An 18,960-nucleotide genomic window follows, 5' to 3' on the forward strand; every position below is an offset into this window, starting at 1 on the left:
CCACTTTGTCAATACTTTTTTGCCTCTGGAAACATTGTCACAATACATTAAACTCAGAGACATGCCTTCAATGATGGGAACTGAATTAAAAGCCACTGGTGCCAAAGGACTGGCTTTGCACTGACTATATATACACTGTAAAAAAATATTTTCATTATTTGTAATCAAAACTTTTTTATCTTTTGTCAAATCAACTTAGATAATTAATGTAGTTCAGATAACATAATATTTTGAGTTTCTATTGATTAAACCAATCTCCTTCATTGCATTAACTCAATGTTTTAATGTCAATGAACTAAAAATTTTAAGGCAACCAGGAACCAACAATAATTTTTTACAGTGTACTTATGCTCACTAATAATAGGCCAAAAAATATGTATGCACCTATTGATGGAAATAAATGTTGTGATGATATTTCAGTTGTGATAGAATGCAAGCGTCCAGCACTCTGTAAAGTCTCCTCCAGCACAACCCACAGACGGTCAATGAATTTAAGGTCTGGACTCAGAGGTGTCAATTCGTGTGAAAATGATTCTTCATGATCCTCCCAACCATTCTTTCACAATTTGAGCCTGACGAATCTTGACATTGCCATGCTGGAATATGGCCATGATGTGTCTTCCTACACGGTTGAAATGAAAAGCTACACACTCCATCAGTTAGGGTTAGAAGAACTGTTGCTAAAAACATATAACATGCTAGAAATATAATAAAATAAATATGTCTTTACTAGCGGTATATATTTATGCAGTAGCCTGTGTGTGTGTGTGTGTGTGTGTGTGTGTGTGTGTGTGTGTGTGTGTGTGTGTGTGTGTGTGTGTGTGTGTGTGTGTGTGTCCGTGTCCACAAACATAGTAGGCGGCAGTCATTTTTGACCTTGTGGAGACATTTATTTGGTCCCCATTAAGAAAATAGCGTCTACATTTTACAGATTGTTATTTTTTGGACGTATGTAAATACAGAAAGTTTTCTGTAATGGGTAGGGTTAGGGGACAGAATATAGTTTGTACAGTATAATACGTCTATATGGGAAGTCCCCATGCAACTTGTTTGTGTGAGTGTGTGTGTTTGATTTTGCATTATTTTCGGTCCTTACTATCTCCTTACTGGACTCATTACTGTCTACTCAACAATGCAAGAAGGTATCGACTTCTGAAGAGACTGTTCAAAATTCACTTTGTATCCAGGAACATTTCGCAACGTTAACAGATATCTTTGTCCCAGTTTGGGAGTGTGGTGGTTACAGATATGTGTTGGGGAGTTATGAATCTGTCAACTTTTGAACATCCACCATTTCACTGTCCTCTCAGGTAGTGAGAACGAGGATCTCTCAGTTTCAGCAGTTTTATCAGACACACAGGCCTCTCGTTGTTGGCCAGAGATTACAGCCGTGGAGGAGGTTTGACTGACAGAAACTGGCCTAAGGTGCACCCAGGAGAATCAAGAGGAGGATTTACAGCGACTGCTTTTGCAAGTATTTTCCTCTCCACTCTCTCCTGTCAGGGGCTCAAGTCTACGATACAGTGTAGAAATAGCCCGTTTCTGCATAATTTAATGGAGTCTCCCATTTTCTCTCACTATTTGTGCTCTTTGCTAGAGTGGTGGTGCCACCGTTGTTCCTATATTAAAGGTTAACAAGATGTATTCTTTCCTTAACAAACATAAATTGGGTTTCGGAGAGAGTTTGGGACTGACTGAAAACAAAGTGGTCCTTGGTTCAAAAACGTCTCGGGGACCCTGAGAGCCAGAAGACAGTGATTGAGTATTAAGGTGACCTGCTTGTCCACTACAAGACAAGGATGTAAAATGAACAACTGCGGTCACACACACATTTTTCAAGAGTTAGGACAGGATTAGTTCAGAGTTGAAGGGGAGGGACGATCGACATTTAGCTGGGGACTGAATCATATACTTGGGCTCTGCCATTTTGGCCCCAAAACATTTGGACAGACACTAATATACCATCCCTGTGTGTCTTTACTTTTGGCAAATCCAATGCCAATACAATTTGTAACGCTTTTCGCTAAAAGTTTTGCTCTTAAAAAAAAAAAGATTTCATCAGCTGTGAGTGCTTGTGTTGTCAGTCAGCAGGATGACATCATTCCATCCGTCAATGGCCTTTTTGTTCACAATTATGACATGATTATGAGATACCAAGTCATGCTTATGAGATTAAAAGTCAAAATTATGACAAAATCAATGACATACTAAGTCATAAATATAAGATTAAAAGTCAAAATGATGACAAAATAAATATGACATACTAAGTAATAATTATAAGATTAAAAGTCAAAATGACGACAAGATCAATGGCAAACTAAATCATAATCATGAGATTAAAAGTCCAAATGATGAAAAAATAAATATGACATACTAAGTAATAATTATAAGATAAATAGTCAACATTATGACAAAATAAATATGACATTAGTCATAATTATGAGATAAAAAATTACAATTATTATATAAAAAGTCAGAATTATGACATTAGGTCAGAGCTGAGATAAAAGTCCATTTTGTAATGTCACAATGTCATGAAAAGTGTATAATTATTCTCATAATTTCAACTTTTTATGTCAATAACTGTCTCATAATTATGACAGTATGTCATAATCTTGATTTTTATGTCAGAATTATAACTTTGTTTATAGCTTTTAACTATAACTTTGTTTTTTTCTCATATGACAGAAATGGAATTCCATACTAATAAGTAAAATCATTCAAATATCTGAATTAAAAATAACAGAACCTGACATGCAAATGGAATATTCCAAGGACCAAACAATTCAGAAACACTTTATAAATAAAGTCTCATTTACAATAAAGTCCATTAGATGAAAAAAATCTAATGTTAACAAATGAAACCTAGTAGTAAAGCGTTGCCAAAAATCATTATCTATTAATCATAAATTAAAAAAAGGTCATTAATTGGTGAACCTTGACTTTAACTGAAGTGACATTTTAAAAAACTAAATTAATTTAGGGTCCAGCTATGCAGTTTTATTGAGATTTCTCGAAGTTTTCTGCACATTCATGTATATTTTGGTATTCCTAGTAAAACTGCGTCCAAGACACCAGAGATGACATCCGAGCTCTGTAATCACATTTAAAAATTGCATTATTAATGGCTTATCCTATGAAACGTGTCCTTTTCGCCGGCAGCTAAACTAATATGGAACAACCTATTCATCTTGGCACCAGAGACAAAGGTAGGTTTCAAATCCACGGCAAGCTCGATATTTAATTTCACGTGGTGAATGTAATTACGCCGAAGGAATGATATCGTGCCCTGGATTAAATCAGGGAGTTATTGAGAGTGCCTGTAATTTTAATTCTGTTAGGATGACATTACAGAAGAAGCTTCTGAGGAACTATTATATCGCAGCATGAGAGAACACTGCCACTGTGTGGCACAGAAGAGACATACACACAGATCAAATAAACATACGAAATATACACACTACTGTTCAAAGGTTTAGCATCAGTTACATTTTTGAAAGAAATTAATACTTTTACTCATCAAGCATGCAATAAATTGGTCAAAGATTGATTTCTGAAGGATCATGTGACACTGAAGACTGGAGGAATGGTGCTGAAAATACAGCTTTGATCACAGAAATAAATTGCACTTTAAAATATATTCAAATAGAAAGCTGTTATTTTAAATTGTAATAATATTTCACAATATTAACATTTTTACTGTATTTTTTGATAAATTAAATGCCGATCTGGAGAGCATAAGAGGCTTATTTAAAAAAATTAAATCCAAAACTGTACTGAGAATACGGGTAAAAGGGAAAAAAAAGTGAATTGGCAAGAAAATGTTATAATGCAGAAAAAAAATTGCGGTACGACTTTAAGATTTACACGTTACTACATGTACTGACCAGTAATAAAAGTAAATTATGCATAATTACAAGTAACTAACACTAAACCAAACCCTGACCGTAACTCTATAGTAAGTACTCAAGTTACATTGTGTTTATTAGGCTTAAGTACTGTCACCTCAAAATAAAGTGTAACCAAAATTGTTAAACAATTTAATTTGGTGGTGAAATATTATTTGGACATGTTTAAATGAGGTTTTATGAGATTTGGCAAGAAAAAGAAAACCCGTTAAACAGCAAAATTAACTTTTAAATCCATTTCAGACTATTAGCATAACAGTATTCTATATCATTTTACAAAGCATTAATTATATATATATATATATATAAAAAAAAAAAAACAACACAGAGACTCTCCTGTGGGTTTGATGTACTTCTTTTAATTACATTAAATAAGACTGGTAAGATTAATGGGGGAAAACAAGATTGGGTTTGTATTTATAAAACTGAGCTGATCTAACAACAGCTTTTTCCTTCCTAACAATCATTCACCGAAACAGGAGAGGCAGAAGATGACCTTAGACCGGCACTTTCTCACACGTTAACACGTGACCCTTAATTACAATTAAGCGTCATTCAATTCATTAAACCAAAAAAAAAAAAAAAGCACAATTTACAAAATATTCATCTTTATCACAACCGTACAAAGGCTGTTAAAACAAGGTCCATACAGTATATACATGAACCATTTTATCAACATTTGCAATTGGCACACAAACAGACAGAGAACATTTCAGAAATGATTCAAAACATATCTAATAACTTCGCTACTTGCGTTTACAGGCTGCTATTAAACCAACGACTTAAAGGGAACAGAAATCACTTAAAAGCCTTTTAACTTTGCATAAGAGCGGACATCCTGATTTACTGAGCATTTCGATTTCTCGGTATTAGTCATAGTCAAATTATCAGAAAAGCAAAACTAGTGACGGTTAAGGACGCATGGTAAAAGGTTTTAAAGCAATATTCTGCTTGTGTGTTGTAAATCTCCTATAAAAGACATCACAAGTATTGCCACACAAAAGAAGTCTTTATATCACTCTCTTTGGTTTGAGTGATGGCTGGAAATTTGCCCTCCTAGCTAGAACCACATTTTTTACCATGGTATACTGGACCACGACTGCCTCTATGAAATGGAAAGCTTTGAATCAATTATAACTGGGCTTGAAGAACCAACTGAGTAATGATGGTTGATGGCAGCAGAAACCAACAAGGCATTTGTTTGAATCATTTTTCCACATACATTTGCATCAGAATAACTAATAGTGATGTTCGCCAATCTCGAATTAGGGTGCGTTTACACGACAGCGCACTACAAACTGAGAAAAGTTTGTCCTCACAGGCAGAAAAGTTCCCAATTCACAGGGATCCGCGAATACGACTAAAAACGCTGTATTATTCATGCCAGACCAGTAGATGGCGATGCCACTCTGTAAAGACAAACCACACTTACAGACTGAACACGTAATACGCATGCGAATGACGTCACCGATTTTACAAATGTGCGTTTTTGTAGTTTCCACGGAGACTATAGCGGTATCGCTTTCAAACACTTGTTCCCAAACCGCCACGGTCGTTGTCCGAAACGCATAAAGTGTGTCGTGTAAACGCCCCATTAGCAAAAAAACAGTTCAAAGTAATGATTCAGACTTCTAAGGCGCAGTTTGGCTGGGCACAAGAGGGAAATATTCATACGTCATATAAATCATCCTCTGAATGCAGAAGTGAGGCTTTCACTAGTGTAGATCTTTACAGAAAAGAGTTTCGAATCGTTATTACACACTCTCTGGAATACTTGATTCTGATTGGTCAACTGCAGCTTTTGCATTTCTGTAGTGATCGATAAAGTGTAATTAACCATTTCATTCTTATTTTCTTATTTTGTCTTATTTTGTCTTAGTCTTATTTTGCTGCAATTTCTTTCTTCTTACATGTTTTTGCATCTAGAGCCTAATCACCATTTTTTTGTTACTTTACATCATCCCTTAACACAATCCTGTGCACCAAAATGAGAAAGTATCATAGATTTTAGATTGAGTTGCTTTCACCGCATGGTATCTAAACCAACTGAGGTCATTTCATTCATTTAATTTAAAGAAAAAAAGAATGGAAAATATTTGAAAAATTAATAATGGCCAGTTCGGACCAGCTGAGAAAATCCTCTCTACACAACAGTGGTTATTATACAGTATTCGACGCATTACCGTTCCCTGGAAGTTTAAAGAACAGAACACAGCATGCAAACAGGGAAATAAGGTTAACGTGGTTAAGATTTCACCATATACACATTACCATGGCTTTAGAGAGGGCGTTAATCCGACTACAATGGAAGTTCACATGCAGGTGTGTTTTTTTTTTGGAAGTCTGGGACATCCAAAGGCAGGGTCATACACAGTGATAATGTATCAAAACACCACCCAGGAAGTGTTGGTCCTCAAAAATAATTCCTTAAAGTTTCAGTTCCTGTAAAATCAAGCGACTCGCATGCAAAGTTCCCGTCTAAACCGCTAGTTCTCGTATAGCACACCAAAAAGAGTGCTTTTAAATCCACACCTTTATAAAACTACTCTAGAAAAACCAACTGCAAAATAAAAACCAGTTCTGACAGCCCACCCGATAAAATAAGCCATACCAGGCGTCAAGGGACCAACACTTTTGGGGCAACTGGCACCGAACGAGAAGTAAAGCTTATTTCATTTAAGAAAGCAAGTAGAATATGGATCCATTCTGTAATCTGGAGAGGCTAATAATTTAGTGTAATGTACAAAATGCAGTTGTGGAACTTGTTTTTTTCTTTCTTTTTGAGTCTATGATGACGACAGGAAAGGCTTGTTTCACATCAATACACATTTTGTTTTGGATTTCTTCTTTTTCTTCTTGCCCTCTTTGCTCATCTTCTCCTTGTGTTTCCGGATTTCTCGGACTAAAGTATAAAACGCGTCGTCCACACCCTTCAAAACAAAAGGGAAAACAAGAACTTCAGGTGATTATGTACAGAATTACAGCAAAGATGATTCACAGATCTATGCCCAACTTTTTGCAAGACATATTCCACACATTAGACACAATAACTGTTCTCATATCAGTGTTAAAAAGACCACGTTCATCAAACCCTTCCTGAAAGAATAGGGAAATAAGTAAGAGAAATGAAGTGATGTTTTAAATAAGAGTGTGAATCTCAAAGAAACGGTCATATTTCATCCCAAAAATCAAACAAAAGATACATTTTCTTTTTTTTTGCATTGTGACATTTTTATGATAATCAGTCAAGCACACATTACTCTCAAATGATCATTTAAATAAATATTATAATTAGCATAAATTAAATTCAGTGCAATACAAATTCCTCCTGTATTTTAAAATTTAATTCGATTCAGTACAAAATACTACAAATAAATAGATAAAATTGTTAGGAATGTATTAATTTGCATTAATTAAATTCAGGACAAAAATAAAAAGTAAACAATTCTGGAAAGGCATTTAATTCAAATTGATTAAATTCAGTGCAACAATTATAATCAATAAATGTGAATAAAAGCCGAGTCTCTTCAGAAATGTGTGACTAAACTGCTCAATTCATGTGGATTAGGTTTACGATATCTTTATGAACTGTTTTGAAGCATCAAAGTGGTAGTTGCATAGACTATCAATGGAAGGACAGAAATCTCCCAGATTTAAAACAAAAAAACAAAAAAACATTTGTATTTTGAAAATGAACGAAAGAATTACGGGTTTTGAACGACGTGAGAGTAAATAAATTTTAATTTTCAGGCAAAATACCTTAAAAATGGCCTTTTCCCCAATGAAACGGTATAATTTTGGGGTAAAATATGACGCTGCTATTTCTTTGACCGTTTTCGTGAGATTCACCAAGAACAAGTGAAAGGTGTACAGCAGATGTGGAACCCAACACCTGGACTGCAGATGGCCAGCGCTTCAAACTTACCCCTCTCACATCAAAACACATTTTTTAAGCTTGATGCATTGTGTCGTCTTTTCTTCTTTACAGTGTTTTCTTAGCCGGTATTGCCTGATCTCCCGTACCAGGTTATAAAAGGCATCTTCCACTCTCTGCAGTGCAAAACACAACTCCCTTCAGTGTTAAGGAACGCACAGCCATCATCACTGAGAAGGGACAGCGCGTTTCAGGAATCCACTGAAACTAAGTTTTCCCACATAGTGCTGGTATAATTAATAGTGGGTTTTTTTACCCGGAAATTTAAAGGGAATCTGGCATAGTTATGTTTTTAGATCAACTTCCCACACACAAAAAAGCCAGGTTATTCGATGGCATGCAGCATCTTCGCACTATTGTAGAAGAGTCTCTCAATTAGGGGACGTTTACACGACAGTTTTCAACTAAAACCGGAACACTATGCGTTTTTCCGTTCAGTTATGAAAATAGCATTTTGGGGTCCTGAAAAAGCAATCTTTTAAAAACAAAACAGTCATCTCCATTTAAAAAAAAAAAAAAAAAACGCACATTTGTGAAAACTGTGACATGCGTATTACATGTTCAGTCTATATAAGCAGGTCGTGTTTCTTTCTTTACAAAGTGACAGCGCCATCTACTGACCTGATGTGAATAATAACGTTTAGTCGTTCTCACGGATCCGTGTGAACTGGGATCGTTTTACCAACATTGGCATCTACGCTAATTTTAGTCTCTTTGTTTATCCCGAGGTTTTCCCGCAGCCTGCCGGATCCAGATCTGACGAAGAACCTTCTCCTGGACCCGATGACAACGCAGTGCTAAAGTGCCAACTATCCTCTCCCTATGGAGGATCCCTTTACCACTCTACAGATAAAGCGTTGTTGGGATAATTTTGGTTTCGCGTTTCTACCCCGAAGTGATAAATTCTGTCTAAAATTTAAGGCCAGACAAGTAGTTTGTTAATGCTTGGTTTGTTGGGAATTACAAACCTGCGCACATATATTCAAACGCACATAACTATAGAATTAGTTCTTGATGCGCACGTGAGCGCCATCAGCGTTTCTCACAGGTTTGTGTTTAAAGTCTGTGTAGAGAGAACGGTGTCGTCTTAGCGGCCTCTAATCTAATAACTGATGATCATTCCGACGGAAGTGAATCAATCAAAACTTTAGCTGGAAAATATCTTTATTCAAGAACCGCTATAAAGCCAAAAAAAATCTATTACCTTAAATTATACGTTTATCTCTGTAAAGCTGCGTTGAAACAATCTACATTGTTAAAAGCACTATATAAATGAAGATGACTTGACTCGTGAAACTTCATAAATAGACAAACAAAAAAAAACTTTAGTATGTTTTAAGTACATTGTTGTCGTGTAAACGTACCCTTAGTTGTGTCCCTGAACACCACTGGATTTAAAATAGAGATTTAAAGTAATTTGAAATTAAACAAATGCACCATTTGAGCTTGCAGCCAGAGTATTGAAGACAGCAGTGTGGTACCAGTGGGTAGCATGTGTGGCTCGAAACAGAGAAAAGAAATGAATTCAGAAGCCTTTATTGTTCCCCAGCACCAGGAGTTGTGATTCGAGCACTGCAGAGCGAGGAACAGAGCGTCTGCCCTGGTTCTTAAACATGACAGATAGAGCAGTTTAATATCCCCAGCTGATTTATAGTGATTGAACCCTTGATCAAATCAATCCAATCTGCATTCTTAGTCATTAAAGGATTCATTAATCTTAAGGTGAAATCAAACACAGACAAATGATAATAAATGCACGAGAGAGACCAGGCACAAACCCAGAGCCAGATCAGTTGTGTTCTGTGATGTTGTACACCCGATTAATCATTCATAAAGCTAGTCAGAAACTCATGCATGAAGCCAGTGTAACCAACAGCACGCACTGGACAACTTTCATACAATTATACACATTCGAAATGCCTTAATCTGGTGTGTGAATGTAACAAAACAAAGTCCAGGTCACCTCAAAAAAAAAGAAAAAAAAGAAAAGAAAAAAAAAAGAGAAAAGTAGTAGTACAAGAAACGCTACAATGATGTACAGTATAGGCCTACATCTAAATCTATTTGAATTAAAGTACATTAAATGTGCTGAGAGGGAATAAATTAGATTTATTTATTGCATGTGAAATGGGACCCAGACATGTTCTTGAAAGGGAGACTCAATCAATTTGTTTTTTGTCGACCGATTATAGATTTGCTTATAAATGAGATTTCAAATCACATTTGACACCACAATATATTAAAGACAAACTTTCAAAACTCATTTAACTTCCATAATGATGCATTTCTAAGCAAAATAATATAGATTTAGGACGTAGAATTTGATTGAATAGCATTTTGTACTGTCAGATTATAGGTTCATTTTAATTGTGGCCTTGGTTGCATCAGCATAAAAGTTGTAGAGGTGGAGAAAAGATGAGGAAATTGATTATAGAAAATATATTTTTTTTAAACAGCTTTAAATCAGTCAAAAACAAAAGTCTTGCAATGGCCAGGTTTACATGCACCCTCAATGCAATTATAACGTGATTTAGGCAATACTGCGATTTAACTTTACCTCACGCAATCAATATTTTAATCACACAAGAGCTGCACGATTATTTTTGAAAGATCATGATCTCCTAAGTCAACGATTCACCGGCGTCTATTAAACCTTTGACAAATCACACCAGAATATTGTTAGCCGTGTTGCCGCTGTCGGTTACCCAGAGAGCAGTTCTCCTGTGTAGGTATGAAACTGCTTCAAAAACAGTCTTTCCAACCACACAGTGTCATTATTTAGATTACAAATATTCATTAAAAAAAAAAAAAAAGTTCTGGGATAGAAGTTTAGCTCCATAAACATTGAGGTCTATGGAAGTGGAGTAAATCATCTTTTTGAAAGTAACTTGGGCCTTCATAATTTAAAAACAAAAAAACGATTGTATCGATTACATTGTTGTGGCGACAAGTAATGGTTCAATATTTTTTTTGTCATTAAATCACTCATTCAAGTGATTTATACAGTAATGAAACAAGTATGTGTGAGTGAGTCATTGAACCATTTAAAAGTCTTCAGATTAAACATTTTAAATAGTCTGCAATTAACATTTTGTCAGAAGCTCTAGTAAATTACATGTTATTTTGTTTAGTTGACCATTCAGAATCGTGGTGGAATCGTATCCATTAGATTTTTGTTGTTGTTGTTGTTTTCATTTGATCCAGAATCGTGCAGCTCTAAATCAAACTGATGCGATCAAGCTCATAATCGTATTCGCATATGCAGATTTTAAACAGAGAAAGCATTACATTTATGGGGTGCTGAAAGAAAACCTAGCAAATTGACAACGTTGCATGACGTGAATGAAATGCAGTATATTGACTGTCGAAAAAGTTGAAATGAAGACATTTTTAGGAGGGTCACCCAGAAAAAAAAACAAAAAAAACAATACGTCCATAGAAATGCATTTGTAACAAAGTGGCCAGTAACAGCTACTGTATGCATTTTCATGATTTGTGCTGTGCACTGGGGAATGCGAATAGCTTATATTTTACTACCAAATTATTTTCATCGATTTGTCCAACACACTTGTATTCAACACACGTCCGTCCCCGTTTTCCATACCTGTCTTGTTTTTGCTGAGGTCTCTATGAAAGGAATGCCGTAGCTACGTGCTAAATCCTGAGCCTGCTTGGTGTCCACACTGCGGGAAGGAAGATCACACTTATTCCCCACCAGGACCATTGGGACGTCCTCAGAGTCCTTTACTCGCTTTATCTGCTCTCTGCAAAAGCACACAGAATATCACACATCTACCATTCATTTGACTTTGTGAGGCGTTTTAGTGCTTACAGACCTGGGGCCTCATTTATAAAGCGTGCGTACGCACAAAACGGGCTGAAAACATGCGTACGCCAGTTCCTGCGCAAAAGGTGGGATTTATAAAGAAAAACTTGACGTGAAAATATGCGCACCTCCACGCAAACTCTGACCCATGCGTACGCACATTTTGGAGACAGAGCAGTTTGGCGACACCGATGGTGAGCTGGAGTTAAATGTCTTTTTGGTCACTTTTAGACAGAAAATCAAAATAAAATTATACATCTACAGAAAGATAATAGCTACAAATATAATTTCACTCACCAAGCCGTTGGGCCGTTAGTGAAACTGACGCATATCTAACGGCAGATGAAGTAAAACTGTAAATCTTCATTATGAGTAGGGTTGGGCATCGTTTTGATTTGAACGATTCTGATTCCGATTCCGATTCTTCCTTTCGATTTCGGTTCTTTTCGATTCTCGATTCCGATTCTTTGAGGGGCGGAGTCATTTTATTTTGATCCGAATGTTCCAATACATATATAAATAAAACATCTCCAGTTAACTAGCAGAGCATTCATGTCGTTCGTTTGATAAATAAGAGACGATCTAGCACTGAAATGTGCGATCATTGGCGCGGATACAGTGTTTTCTCTTCTGGCTCGCGCACACCGGACTCGGATTTCACTCGGACGCGCGCTTCAATTCGTTGAGGAGACTCTCTATTCGTTCCGGTCAAATCACAAAATATAATGCACACAAACGTGTCCCTGCTTGATATACAACCACTGATGAAGAGCATAATCGGTTTTGATGAGAAAAAAATAACTATACGAGTGCGGTTTAGAACCCAGAACATCTGAGACGCTTGACGAAAGTTCTACCACTGGACCATTAAGGTACACGTTAAATAAGTGCAGCGGATTTATGCATTTATTCATACAATAATTATTGGCACTGACAACATGTATTACATCTCATTAAACGACAACTTAAACCCCATGTACTATTTAAATCGATTGTTGGACTTAATGTTATTGTACATATATGTGATTTAGCATTGTATTACCAACCCCCACCCCACCTGTCCCACCCACTTTTTAAAACAAAGTTACGCCACTGGACACTCCTTGTTAATTTGTACACCATGCAGTTTGTCAAGTGTTGCACTGTGGAGTGCCGACTCAGGCTTTTTAAAAATGAAATAAGCCACACTTTTGAGCGCCGCTTACCGTGCTCCAAGGCTGCAACAGAACAAGCGGGCGCAGCAAGCACTTTCGAAAAAAACGGTGGCCACTATGGAAACCAAAACTTGCGCGGAACCGATGATCGGAATCGAATTTTTTTTTTCTAAACGATTCCAATGGCATCGTTATTTTTTAAACGGTTCCAAGTTGGAACCGGTTCTCGATGCCCAACCCTAATTATGAGTCCTAATCATAAATAGGCTACAGTGCATGTTCACATTCACAATAACAGTTTAAATAAAATAATGATTTATATGTTTTACTATATACACATTTAGATTAAATATGCTCATTAATGGAGTTAAACACTTAAACTTCATGACATTTACTGAAAAGTTAAAAATATATATAGCCTATACATATTTGTTGTGCATGCGATGCTTTTTAACTTTTCATTTGGCATGCTGTGTTTTAATGTTTTAACTAGGCTACAGAGATAATGCTTATCATGATAATAGCAGATTGTGCAAATATAATGCACAACAAGGTCTATCTGTTTCCATTACAAATATAAATCAATTAAAAATACTATTTGGCCAGTGGAAAAGATTGAGAAAAACTTTCTCTGAAATGCATTGTACACTATTTGATTTATTTATTCAAAAACAAGGCAAGGATAGGCTACTACCGGTAAATTAGGCCTATTTGTATTAATGTAATGTGACGGCACATCCGTATTTCATATTTTCCTTATGTCTTGTACCGTTAAACATGTTATCACGTGGATGAATAATCATATGCAAATGATATGCAGATGAGGATATGCATAGTAAAACTAGGCGTTGTAAGCTCCATATATGGTTATTTCGGGGAGGAGACGCATGTGCGCACAATCTTCCGCTGACTGGGATTTATAAAGTGAATTATGCGCAGGTTCTGGCGTACGCACGGTTTTATAAATCTGAATATTTTTGGCTTTCGGGCGCACGTACACTTTTAGTAAGGATCCTACGCACAGTTTTATAAATGAGGCCCCTGAATCTGCACTCTAGCTCACCTGTAGTGGTGAATGTCCTCGAAGGACTTGGTGTTATTGATGGCAAAGACACAAAGAAATCCCTCCCCTGTCCTCATGTACTGGTCCCTCATGGCACTGTACTCCTCCTGACCTGCAGTGTCCAAGATGTCCAGAAGACACGTCTCCCCGTCAATCACCACCTGCTTCCTGTAGGAGTCCTGCACAAGAGACAAACATCGAGCATGTTGAGCAGTGTAACAAAGCCAAACTCTAATGGTCCTGTAATGTCAATGTATCACCGTATGACAATACTCTAGTCTCAGAGTAGTCTCATACAGACCCCGAGCTCAACGTCTCTCTTTGAACTCCGTTTAAATGTCGTTGTCATGTAATTGAACAGCCAAAAGGCATAAAAAGTTGAGTTTTTTTTGTTAAAAATGGTATAATGGCCCCTTAAAGTGTTAATTTTAGTATTGATTAATTCTAGCAAAATGGGTGAATAGGTGAACGAAATGCATGCACCTGGTCTTATTTTGACCAGTTCATTCATTATTCCAAAGAAAATGTGACCCTGGATCACAAAACCAGTCACATTGGGTATATCTGTGGCAATAGCCAACAATACATAGTATGGGTCAAAATTTTCGATTTTTATTTTATGCCAAAAATTATTAGGATATTAAATGAAGATCATGTTCCATGAAGATATTTTGTAAATTTCCTACTGTAAATATATAAAACATGTATTTTTGAGAGTGAATGCAGCACAATCGTGAACAAATGCACAACTTTAAAGGAGATTTTCTCAATATTTAGATTTTTTTGGACGCTCAGATTCCAGATTTTCAATAGTCGTATCTCGGCCAAATATCGTCCTATCCTAACAAACCATACATCAATGGAAAGCTTATTTATTCAGCTTTTTCAGATGATCAATAAATCACAATTGCAAATTGCAATTGACTGGTTTTGTGGTCCAGGGTAACATATGCATCTACAAAACAAACATTTCCAAAATTACAACTAAAATAACATTTAAAAAACATACAAACTACACTTTTCGGCCAGAGGTTTAAAATTGACGCTATGCCAGAAAACTGAAAAGGAAGAAACACAAAAGGCATTCCAGCTGTAACCACCTTCTTTAAAACCTGAATAACCGGATAGCACTCTTGAACATTTAACAGTACTTTGTGTGGCGGTAGAAAGCAAGCGTCCTGACAGCGGTACCCATGGCTCACCTCTATGGTAGGGTCATATTCATCCACGAAGTGGTTCTGGATGAGTTGGATGGTGAGAGCGCTCTTGCCCACGCCTCCAGCACCCACCACCACAAGCTTATATTCTGTCATTCTTCACCTGCAGCAGAAAAACAACGTGGTGAAAATCAATGAGCAGTTCGATAAAGAATTGATCCAAACATGACTGGTTTATTTTGCCAAAATGTCTTTATTGGTATAGATTTCTTGGCACAACAGTGAGAGTTCATTAATAAAGCCATTTAGGATTTGAACCTACAACCTTTACGTTTAACTACTACAACATCATACAGTTAGGCAATACTAAAGGTTTAGATCTCATTTACACTTAAAACGCCAGGTCTACTGAACTGACAACATAACGAGAGACTTTAAACGCTGTTATTAAAGCATTAGCTATACACTCTTTCGGTTTTACTATATTAATAGCTATGGGTACGTTTACACGACAACAATGTACTAAAAACAGACGACAACATTGTCAAAGCAATCCCCATTCACATGGATATGCAAAAAATACTCAAAAAGGCTGTATTATGCATGCCAGGACAGTAGTTGGCAGTGTCACTGACAAGAAACACCCCGCAAACACATATGCATGTCGCCCGTCACCAATGTCACAAATTCACCTTTATTGCCCTGTCCCAAATGGCACACTTCATATGCACTTTCAATCGTGTGGACTTGCAATGGCTGCCTCGTGTCCATTTAGTCCACTAGACCGTAGGGTGTCCCATTTGTAATTTTAGGTTTCAGGAGGGTGCTTGCGAGCGCCCCCCTTTGTGGCCGATATGCGCCCTCGACGCGCACTTTTGCTGAGCCCGCATCCACAGCACACTTCTTCCCGACAGTCAAAGCGCCATTACGTCACGAAAGTGCAGACTGGTAGGAAGACTAAGAGTATTTACTTCATGGTGCCATTTGGGACAGGGCCCATGTTGTTTACATGAAGGCATCGTTTTCAAAAACGTGCACTTTGAAACCAGTTTTCAAAAGTTTGCGTTGTCAGGCCCCCAAAGCGGTTGTGTAAATGAACGGCCAAAACGCATAGAAAGTCGAAAGCGGTGTTGTGTAAACAACCCTAAAGCTGAAGCATTTACTTCTAAAAATACAACAAATAGATTATAAAATAATATGTATATGTATGTGTATCTATATAAAATATTGCAAACTATAGAGAATTGTTTTCTGTTGCGAATGTTGATTCAGTTACATATTATTGATATAAGATTTGTTAACGCCTATAGAAGTTGCCTATATATTACTCTGACTCATCTTTAATGAGTCACTTTGTTAATACAACTAAAAGAAACCAGTTAAACAAATTCAACTAATTATATTATACCACGATTTTGAATTACCTACTTTTCGTTACTTTAACTCATAACCGATTAATCTACAGTGAACATAATAAATTCAATAGACATTACACTATAGTAGAGTCCACAAATATAACAATTTTAAGTTATTTATCTATATGCTAGTAGGCTACCATCTAAAATGTTACAAAGCTTTTTACATCAACTTATTTGTTGTCGTATTTATAACTCGATAAAACCGATTAGAATACCACAACTTGACATAATTCGACACTGTAGCAATCTCTTTAATTTATAGTGAATAGGGGGATTACTATTGCACAATATTTTAACACACGGTGCACAAAAACAAAACTTAACTAAATCTTTTTTTTTTTTTTAAATCGTGTTTGTTTAATTTAAGACGAGTAAGTTAGATTCAACAGCAGGCTACACGAACCTGAACCCGTTAAATCTTAAACGCAGCATTTCAGGTTAAAAAGGACTTATGCCAACAAAACAAAGTGATTTAGTTTTAAATCAAGTTAAGACAAGTTCAGTGTTAAGAAGTATAGTTAAGCGCCATCGCAGGGCCCCAATTTCACTTGGGCGTGATATGACAATAATACAATGGAATAAATAACGTTAAATATACACATAACTCACATTGAACCAATTCACTCATTAACTTTTATATAATTAATCGCCACGGTAAACATATATGTTAACAGTTTTTCTATTGTTTTTACATCTGGGTTTGCAGTAAGTTCCGCGTCTGAAAAGCCTCTATTGACTCAAGCGTTTTTCATGACCTTGCCATAATGGTATTATCCATTTAAAAAACGTGTATAAAGCCTCATATATCCATGGACAACCCCGCCACAGTGTTTCAAGGATTGAAACCCAACAATATCACACGTAAAACAGATCAATTACGCTTTTTCTGGGCGACATGGCCTGCGCTCGGAGGCTGTTTTACACAAATATGGGCGGACACACTGTTGCGTCCTGCTAAATCATCACTTACCCCAAAATATCAACGATTTTCAGCTGTTTACGGTTATTTTCAGTAGGTGGAGGCGGTTAAAAGGACAAGTATTAAGCAGTCGAGCAGCCTTTTCCGAGCACCAGCATGCATCTTGCATTATAGTAGACGAAACATCTGTAGATACAAATAATCCAGATCGGTGTCCTTTTCAGTGAGATGTTGTGTGGGGCTTGATCAATAACTAGCCGATAATCAACACTGGCGAGTCCAGTCTAAATATGGTTATACGACGGATAATAAATGCACTTTAATTTTAGTGTAACAGCACACGGGAATGTGCTACCACATATTCGATACTAGGCTATGACCGGCTTTTGACAACAAGCTCTAGGGCAGTATTGGTATGGACTGGCTTGGTGCTTATATAGGCCCTAAATATAACCGGAACGTGTACGTGCGTACGTCAGCGCGTATCTGCATTCTTATTGGATGTACCACTTGTCAGTCACAATTAGGTCATTTGCATACGGTGTGCAAGAGCCAATCGTCTATGATTATCGAATAATACAAATTACCCGCCTATTTATTGTTTGACTCGATACTTCACTCTATAAATTGTTTCTTCTTCAGTAACTTTAATAATGAAAATATAGGCCACTGATACACACAATTGGAAACCAAAACTCAAAGATAAGAATATGGGGGGAAATCCAACAACAAAACACGTATTGTATTTATGTAATGATTAACTGAAAATGAAAAAAAAAAAAATGAAAAAAAATGCAAGGAGCAAAACTTACAAAGAAATGTTTTAGTTCACAGCAATACGATATAATGACATAATAGTAGTAAACAAAACCTATGCCAACACATAAAAAAATCCAGTAAAACATTATGAACAATGAAGACATTCATATATTTCAAAGTGTTTAAATAAATAACGTCAACACTTTGGAAAAAAGCAGGAATTTATATTTTAGGTGAAATAAAAAATAAAAATAAATTTTAAAAAAGACACAAGGGGTCAGTATATCTGTGGGTTTGTTTGTAAAGTAGTTTTAGCTGTATTTAAACGTTTTAAACGATTTTGTTTTATTATTCTGCTGTAAATATTAACAATAATTATTTATTTATTTATTTAAATGCCAGTCACATTACAAACAATGAACATGACAATAGTCGTTTAAAATATTGAACACATTCAGACAACAGACAAGTAGAAAAATAGAATATGTATGATATATAAACTAAATAATGAAAGTAAACGAACTAAAAGGAATAATAATACAAATAATAATAATAATAAAACCAGCAGAAAAATAAAAGCTGTACAGTATTATTCAAACTGCTTCATTGACGCTTTAAAAATGATTTCAAGCTTTATTGTTCTGTTTTGTGTAATTGCACGAGTAAAAAGGCAATTAGAGCTTATAGCATTGTAAACAGTTATGATGTTGTATACAGTAGCACCCTTTTTCTTTTGTTTGTTATAATCTTGTTCTTCTCCTCTGGCACTGTTTTATTTTACTTTAGTTACTTTGTATTTTTACTTTGGATTATTATGTATCA

The 18,960-nt window shown here is 36.1% G+C and overlaps 1 protein-coding gene across 2 annotated transcripts; it reads right to left on the bottom strand.

Annotated features, from left to right (window-relative positions):
- Positions 1-4,247: 4,247 nt before the first annotated feature.
- Positions 4,248-17,849, bottom strand: kras (v-Ki-ras2 Kirsten rat sarcoma viral oncogene homolog). 2 transcript variants are annotated; one of them, XM_079604259.1, is made up of 6 exons: positions 17,431-17,849; positions 15,088-15,205; positions 13,886-14,064; positions 11,447-11,606; positions 7,834-7,958; positions 6,348-6,838 (listed from the first exon to the last, which is right to left on the bottom strand). In XM_079604259.1, exons 2-5 carry the CDS (start codon positions 15,196-15,198, stop codon positions 7,839-7,841), a joined length of 570 nt encoding a protein of 189 aa, XP_079460385.1. In that variant the 5' UTR covers positions 15,199-15,205; positions 17,431-17,849; the 3' UTR covers positions 6,348-6,838; positions 7,834-7,838. The 2 variants fall into 2 exon arrangements, with proteins under 2 accessions (XP_079460384.1, XP_079460385.1); XM_079604258.1 differs by lacking the exon at positions 7,834-7,958 and having other exon boundaries at positions 4,248-6,838.
- Positions 17,850-18,960: the final 1,111 nt, after the last annotated feature.

The sequence above is a fragment of the Phoxinus phoxinus genome (assembly GCF_949152265.1).
Source record: "Phoxinus phoxinus genome assembly, chromosome: 25".
NCBI classification, from domain to species: Eukaryota; Metazoa; Chordata; class Actinopteri; order Cypriniformes; family Leuciscidae; genus Phoxinus; species Phoxinus phoxinus.

Bases quoted from the DNA above. Each gene is read 5' to 3' on its own strand.
- kras (XM_079604259.1), bottom strand. From the start codon at position 15,198: ATGACAGAATATAAGCTTGTGGTGGTGGGTGCTGGAGGCGTGGGCAAG. The intron at 14,065-15,087 runs GTGAGCCATGGG...TCTCTTGTGCAG, and splicing joins AATATGACCCTACCATAGAG to GACTCCTACAGGAAGCAGGT. The intron at 11,607-13,885 runs GTGAGCTAGAGT...GTGCTTTTGCAG, and splicing joins GAGGACATTCACCACTACAG to AGAGCAGATAAAGCGAGTAA.